Genomic DNA, 7,877 nt, shown 5'->3' on the forward strand with positions numbered 1-7,877 from the left:
GGATAATTTTCCCTTGATTCTAATAAAGTGAATCAAAAACGGGATTTTCTATTTCGGTTCTAATTCCGATTCGATCTCAGGTAACAGCTATATTTAATATAATTTATTTATTCTTATTTATTAATATGTTTAATCATTTCAGTCGACTTTTCAACACAGCAACTCCTCTCGAGTCCACCTGTTTTGTTTGACTGTCCAAAGTATTTTTCAACTAACGCATGTCACGTCATCGTCGTTAGGTGCTCCGTGAAATGAATAATTCCTTATCTCCATGAATGGTTTTTCCAACTACGCTGATGCTCAAAACGTTGGCATTACTGTTAGTATCGTTGAGAGCTTGTGCACTTGTCCTCCTCGATGATCTCTTGTTGATTTTTCAATCGAAATTCTGAAAGTATATGGGTAGGTATGACAATGAAGAACCATTTTCAAACTCTTGGATTATATATCATCTCAATTATAACCATCTGTTAAGATTTATTTTTTATGTTTTAAGTGATTGAAAGTGATGAAGTTGTTTAATTGGTGCAAATTAACAGGTACACTACGTACACCAAAGAATTCCACTTGATCCTCTATAAAAATTAAAGAGAGGTAAACAAGAACCAGATACCTTTCTTCTCTCTATTGCTTCCTTTCATTTAGTTAGTTCTTTAAGCATTAATTATGGCCTTGACACTCTTGTCTATCTTGGTATCACCTCTCACTGAAATGGGCAAGTGTTTATTTGTTCCTCTTAAGCGCCAAATCTCTTATCTTATAAATTATGATGAGAACCTTGGGAACCTTAGGAATCAAGTCCGTCATCTGAGTACAAAGAGAAATGATGTAAAAAACTTGGTTGATGAGGCACGAAGGAGATTGGAAGAACCCGATGGGGTAGTACTAGAATGGTTGGAAGAGGCAGCCACTATGGGAGTGAATGCAAGGAGTACTCTAAATGAAGAAATGCAAGTGAGGGAGAACAAGAGATGTTTGAAGGGATTGTGTCCAGATTGGAGTGCACGTCGCCGCCGGATGAGTAAACAAGCATTGAAGATGTCACATGAGATCAATGGACTCCAAGCAAGAGCGAATTTCACTACAGTTTCTCACGTTCCACCTCCTCCAAGTGTGGAACCAGTGCGGACCCATTGTGTGAAGGGATTGACATCCAGGGATTTGGTTATGAATCAGGTTACGGAGGCATTGTGCGATGAGAATATCAGATCCATTGGGCTGTATGGAATGGGGGGTATAGGGAAGACGACCCTCATGAACAATCTAAACAATGAACTCCAAGGGGACCAACTCTTCAAGAAAGTTATAATGGTGATCGTGTCAAACTCCCCGGATTTGAAAAGAATTCAAGATGATATTGGGAGGAGGTTGGGCTTGTACCTTGACCCTCAGAGTACCTCTGTAGAAAGAGCAAATAAATTGTTTGCGAGGTTGCAGCTGGAGGAGACGGTTCTTATAATATTGGATGATGTATGGAGTAGATTAGAGCTATCAGATATTGGAATTCCAAGTGGAAGCGAACACATGGGATGTAAAATCATTCTCACAACAAGAATACATGACGTTTGCCGCGAAATGGGGATCCAAACTACATTCAAAGTGGAACCCCTCTCTGAAGATGAGTCATGGGTTCTATTCAAAGAAAAAGCAGGCAATGTTGTTACATGGGCTACTTTGTTACCCCTTGCAAAGAAGATTGCAAGAAAATGTAAGGGCTCACCATTAGCAATTGTTGTGCTAGGATCACTTTTGAGAGATATGGAGGAAGAATTCGAATGGAACGATGTATTAAGAGCATTAGAAAGTCCTGACCCAATCGAATTGGAAGGAATAATTCCAGAAGTGATCATATCTTTGAGATACAGTTACGACCATTTGAATGGGCCAGAAATCAAGCTCTGCTTCTTGTTCTTTTGCATGTTCCCTGAAGACTACAACATTCCTTTGTCTCAGATGAGAGACTATGGAATAGGAGAAGGTTTTCTGAAGGTAAACAGAAGTTTGGAGGATGCATCAAATAAGCTACTTGTTTTTGTTAGAAAATTGAAGGCTTGTGGCTTGTTATTAGATGGTAGCGATGACGAGCATGTGATGATTCATGATGTGGTTCGAGATGTTGCCATATCAATTGCATCCAAAGATGAGAATGGTTTTTTGATAAAAGCAGGTATAGGATTGAGAAAGTGGCCCGAGACAGAGAAACTGAACACACATAAGCGGATCTCGTTTATGGATAATGAAAGTATTGAGTTTCGTAGTCCATTGGAAGGCCCACAACTCCTAACCTTATTACTGAGAGGGAGTTGGAACCTAAAATTAAATCCAGATAATTTCTTCGAAAGTTTGAAATCACTTGTTGTCCTTGATCTAAGTGATACTTATCTTGACTCGGTGCCGAAGTCACTTGGACATCTCACAAACCTCCATACTCTGTACCTACAGCGGTGTGAACTATCAGGTACTATATCAGCACTTGGAGGGTTGAAGAATTTAGAAATACTTCGTCTGTCTCACTCATTTCTTAAGAGGTTGCCTGAAGAAATAGGTAATCTAACCAATCTAAGGTGCTTAGATTTAACGGGGGTGAGATGTCTTTCAAATGTAGCACCAAATGCTATATCAAGGCTGACTAAATTGGAAGAATTTCTCATGTTGAGAAGCTTTGAAGGCTGGGATATTAAAGGGTGTTCATATGCAGGTGAAATCAATGCTAGCCTTGTAGAGGTAGCATTATTGCCAAACCTAGTCAGTCTTCGAATCAAAGTAAAGAATAGATCTTGGGCGTATCAAGACATCTCTGCTTGTTCATGGAAAAATCTGAAAGAATTTAGTGTTATTCTGGATGCAGAAAACACTTTTGGAGTCCCAAATATTGATTTGAAAAGTAGTGGTGTTCACATCCATGGAGCAAATAAAATTCCAAATTGGGTTAGGATATTATGCCAGAAAGCCAGCCATTTGATCTTATCCTCTTGCTTCGGCTTCAATAGTCTTGAATACTTGGCTCCATTAGGGTCTTTTAGCCACTTAAAAAGGCTTCATGTCGAGGGATGTCATGAGATAGAATATCTACTAAGCATTGGTGAGGAGCCTCCACAAGATCCATTTGGGAGTTTGGAGGAATTAATTATCAGAAACATGGACAACATGAAGAAGATCGTGCATGGGCTACCACCAGCTAAACTCTTCAGAAATCTAATTGAGAACGATGAAGAGTGTGTTGTGGCTGTTAAAGACGCTTCAACCTCAAGAGACAGGCAATTAACAAGGTATCGGGAATCAGGTGCTCCCAAGACCTTTCAAAACTTGAGATATTTGTCGATTGAAAGATGCAAGATATTGAAGAGCCTCTTCACATCTCGTTTAGCACGAAGTCTCCAACAACTACGAAAACTCAATGTACATGACTGTGATGTATTGGAGGAAATAATTGCAATGGAAAAGGATGAGGAGGAAGAAGCAACGAGTCATCATGGTTTGCTGCCTTTGCTAGCGCACCTTGAACTTATAGGCTTACCTTGTTTGATGAGCATCTACCAAGGCTGTTTATTTATTGATTGTTCTTTCGAATCAATTACAGTGATTCAATGTCCCAATTTGAAGAGGCTTCCTCTCAAATCACAAGATGTGTCCTACCCCGTTGAGGTCTCAGGAGATTTTACATGGCCTTCGGAGACAGAATCAATATTAGAATCAGACGAAGATAGTATATCAGCATTGGAAAATGCTTAGAACTTTAACCAATCAAGAGATGTTGCTTCTATTTAGGATCAGGAAGCCATTGAGAACGATGAAGTGGAGACCGATGATCTGGACTTGACCTTGACACCTTAAAAAAGCTAAGATAGGGAGATGAAGAAGATTGAAGCCTCAAGTCATGCCTCTTATAGCCTTTAGTTCGATTAAATAAAAGGTCAGACCCACGTAACATCCTCTTTTGATTCCTCATTTTGATTTTGATATTTGAACTAGGAGAATTATTGTTTAAATTCAATGAAATTTCTTAAACAAATTTTTTTTTTGTTTTGTTTTTGACAATCTGAAGAAGCTAATGCATGAAACTATAGACTATCATGCCAAGTTTTGGAGTTCCTTTTGTGTGGTTTTCTGTATTTTGTTTTATGGTTTATTTATTTAACCAACAACCTGGTTTATGGTTTCACTCAGTTCCCATTAAATCTAGCCTATCCCTAGTGGTATATGTTACTTGCCTTGGATGATTATTGGTGTTAATATTGTATGTAAGTGTTTTTATTTTATTTTTGTAAAATTAATTAGTAGTTTGTGTTCCTCTCTTCAACAAACAACAAATTAAGGATCAAAGAAAAGACCATGGTTAGAGTTTTAAGGATTACTGATCACCAATTAAATCGCTGTGGTTTTTACTTGCACTTCTTCATCAGTTCCTCTCTTGTCTTACAATTATAGCTATTGATATGTTTCTTTGTTTTTCCTTTAACTAGCTTCTTGTGTAAGGTGGTCACTGGGTTGACATCCTCGAGATGGGATGTTCTATACCTCTTATTTGCCTGCCCAATTTTTAGATTTAGAATTTCAATTATGGTATGTAAGTGCTATAGCTTTTAAAAGTAAACATCTTCTTAACACATTCAATATTGTATGTATCGTTTATGGTTGTAATGATTCTTGTTATGTTAAATGTTTGTGCCTTGTATTTTGTAGGTGGTATTATTGTAGAAATCATCATTGTAAGTTTAGTGTTTTTCTCTCGTTATTTTTTGGGTTTGTGGCAGGGGTGGCAATGATACCCATCATTATTAAAATATACTTTTTTCGCATTCAATTCTTGAAAATCGAAATCAAGGCCAACTGTGTTTTTTGATGGTTTTGGTTCTGATTCTACTTGTGGAGCCTGCGGGGTGTGAAAATATTTTTTCCCGTTTCAAGTAACATCAACCGTTTCTCATCTAAAAGATTTGCATTTACCGGGGTAGGAAGTATTCCTGTAATGTCTGGAAATGATAATCTAATTAAATGGTTATTCTTGGTATGGCACAGGTATTGGTTAATACTCAATGTAAACTTGTTTTCTTTGCAAGGCTTTGACACTTATGTTATGAAGCTTACAAGAGCTTTGCAGTTTGCAGTGGAAACGGAGTTGAATGTCTCTCGTGAGTAGAAAAGTTTGACACAGCCTTGCCCCAATGGATTCATATTCAATCCATGCTATAAAAGGTACTTTTAAATTTTAGTATTCAGGTTTCACTTGGTACGCTACATTACGAAAATTTAAACATGAGTACCTATTGGGGCAGTTATAGATTTTAGTGGAAAATCGATTAGTGTACTGATCCACACTTGTTTATTGACAGGAACATGTCGATCTCCTACTTGCAGTTCCCCACCGCAATACAGTAGCTGAGAGAGCAGCACCACTCCTTCCCAGATTTTCACATTTTCATCTATCTATTTCTATCCATTGGTTAATAACACAACAACGATGCTTGGTACGTGAGTCTGAGGCCTAAGGCAAGAAATGCATAACATTGGAGAAAGAATGTATTGGACCATATATGGAGGGAAAAATGCAAGGATGATGTATTCGAACCCATCTTCATGCTATTGTTTGTGAAGCCTAATGGTATTGGTCAGCAAGGAATACTGTTCATCATTTAACATAGTACTTGCTGGTCGAGCACTAATATTCTGTAAAACCCTAGTTATGTTTTCCTAGGGTGTTATTTCTGTTTTTGGTGAATGGGTATAATCTGTAACTGCAAGTTTTCTTTTCATAGTGGAATCGGTGTGATCTGTGGACGTACCTCAATCTTGAGGGAACCACGTAAATCTTTGTGTTTCTGTGTAATTGCATCTTGTTTTTTTTTTTTCTTCTTGTTCTCCATTATTTCTGTTTTTTTCTTAACATGTCATGCCAAATTGCATGAGTACGATGGTCCAGGCTCCCCACTTATGGCGTTTAAACAAAACCATAAACGTTCACAAGCTCTTTACAATGTATAGTATGACAAACAAGTCAGATTCAGCTAGTGATGATAGTGATTGAACTCGTTTCCAAAACATTTATAAGAGTCTTTGATTTAAGGATTTACTATCACATGTTACATTTTATTTCTAAGTGGGATTTAGTTCTGGATATAACTAATGTGCTTGATAAATTGGAGTATTGTTTTAATTTTTGCTTCACTCTGGCATTTTTTTTCTGTGAACTTTGGAAGATTTTCAAGGTTAGCTGTTTGAGGTAGATATGTTTAATTTTAATTAAGAGTCACTTCATTTTTCTTGTCAGAAGTACTAAACTGCTTCTGTTATGATATGGCATTAGATATTAAGTACTTTAGGCTTTCTTGCTCAATTTTTTACTTTTATTTTTGTCTTGGTCTTCAAATGTTGTTGTAATGATGTGGTTCTAGACCGAATGCCCATCTCATGGGAAAAAAAAATGCTGTTTAGAAGCAATTTGTATCTATTCTTAAGCATGTTTTTGGTCTGTATTTGTTTTCCTTAGTCAAATATATTTGATTGATGGGTACTTTTAGGAATTAAATTGGGTTATGGTGTGTTGAATTCCATGTTTTCTTCGATCATTCTTTGATTTCTTCATTCATTTTGATCAAGATTAAGAGGGGAAAACTAGAACAAACTGTTCGACTGATATGCTAAATAATCAAGCTTTTAAACAAAGAAAAGGATTATACAATTAAAGATTAGAATCGTAAGAATTCAAAAATCTCACCATGTCCAAAAATATTCAGGCAAATCATTTGTCTTCTACAAGAAGAGCTGAGTTGAAATCACCCATAATGATCCAAGGCCATTAATGATCTTAGGCATGTTTTTCATTATTATTGTACTAGAAGGTGTCAAGTGCAAACACACAATGTATCATAAGGGCCTATATCTAATTTAAAATATTAATTAAAGGGTCTAAGAAGAAAATTGCAATGTAACATCGTAAATGGGTGTCATTTATGTGTAGTCGCATTATTGAACTCCCTAGTCAATTGGAGTGCCCGCAACTCCTAACCCTACTACTAAGAGGGAATGGGAATCTAAAAGTAAATCCTGATTATTTCGTTGAATGTTTGAAAGCACTTCTTGTCCTTGATCTAAGTGAGACTTATTTTGGTTCAGCGCCAAAGTCACTTGGACACCTCACGAACCTCCGGACTCTGTATCTACAAGGATGTGATCTATCAACTACTACTATATCCATAATTGGAGGATTGAAGAATTTAGAAATACTTAATTTGGCTGACTCATGTATTGAGAGGTTGCCAAATGAAATAGGTAATCTGACCAATTAATCTAAGGTGCTTAGATGTGACCATGGTGACAAATCTTTCATTTATAGCACCGAATGTTATAACAAGGTTGACAAAGTGGGAAGAATTGCACATTCTTATAAGCTTTGAGGGATGGGCATGGAGGGATGGTCGTCGACATATGGAGGTGAAACCAATGCTCACTTTGCAGACGTGGCATCATTACCAAATCTAGTCGGTCTTCAAGTCAAAGTAAGAAATGGCATATGTGAATCTCAAGACATCCCTGTTTCAAGGAAAAATCTTGAAGATTTTATTTTCATTTTGGTGGCAAACGGCGACATTAAAACCTGAAATTTTGATTTGACTAGTAGTGGCGCCCCATGCCCACATCCACGGTGCAAATATGATTTCACAGTGGATTAGGATATAATGCAAGAAAGCCAGACGATTGGTCTTATCCTCTTGCATAGGTTTCAAGCATCTTTCATACATTGATGCAGTAGGAGGTTTCAGTCATTTATATAGGTTTTGTGTTGTGAAATGTCATGAGATAGAATATCTAATAAGCATTGACGAGGACTCTCCATGGACCCCACTGAAATCGCCTCGACCCGTTTTCCACCAAATTGT

General features: G+C 37.2%; 1 protein-coding gene across 5 annotated transcripts; it reads left to right on the forward strand.

Annotated features, from left to right (window-relative positions):
- The first annotated feature begins 291 nt into the window (after positions 1-291).
- Positions 292-5,814, forward strand: LOC147387299 (putative disease resistance protein At4g27220). 5 transcript variants are annotated; one of them, XM_086420061.1, is made up of 4 exons: positions 292-406; positions 540-3,913; positions 5,102-5,230; positions 5,334-5,814. In XM_086420061.1, the coding sequence occupies exon 2, from the start codon at positions 667-669 to the stop codon at positions 3,730-3,732; it is 3,066 nt and encodes a 1,021-aa protein (XP_086276187.1). In that variant the 5' UTR covers positions 292-406; positions 540-666; the 3' UTR covers positions 3,733-3,913; positions 5,102-5,230; positions 5,334-5,814. The 5 variants fall into 5 exon arrangements, with proteins under 5 accessions (XP_086276187.1, XP_086276189.1, XP_086276185.1 ...); XM_086420063.1 differs by having other exon boundaries at positions 5,102-5,196; XM_086420059.1 differs by having other exon boundaries at positions 5,109-5,230.
- The last annotated feature ends 2,063 nt before the right edge of the window (positions 5,815-7,877 follow it).

This window comes from Akebia trifoliata, chromosome 13, assembly GCF_017979445.1.
Source record: "Akebia trifoliata isolate Shusen 1 chromosome 13, ASM1797944v1, whole genome shotgun sequence".
Classification (NCBI taxonomy): domain Eukaryota; kingdom Viridiplantae; phylum Streptophyta; class Magnoliopsida; order Ranunculales; family Lardizabalaceae; genus Akebia; species Akebia trifoliata.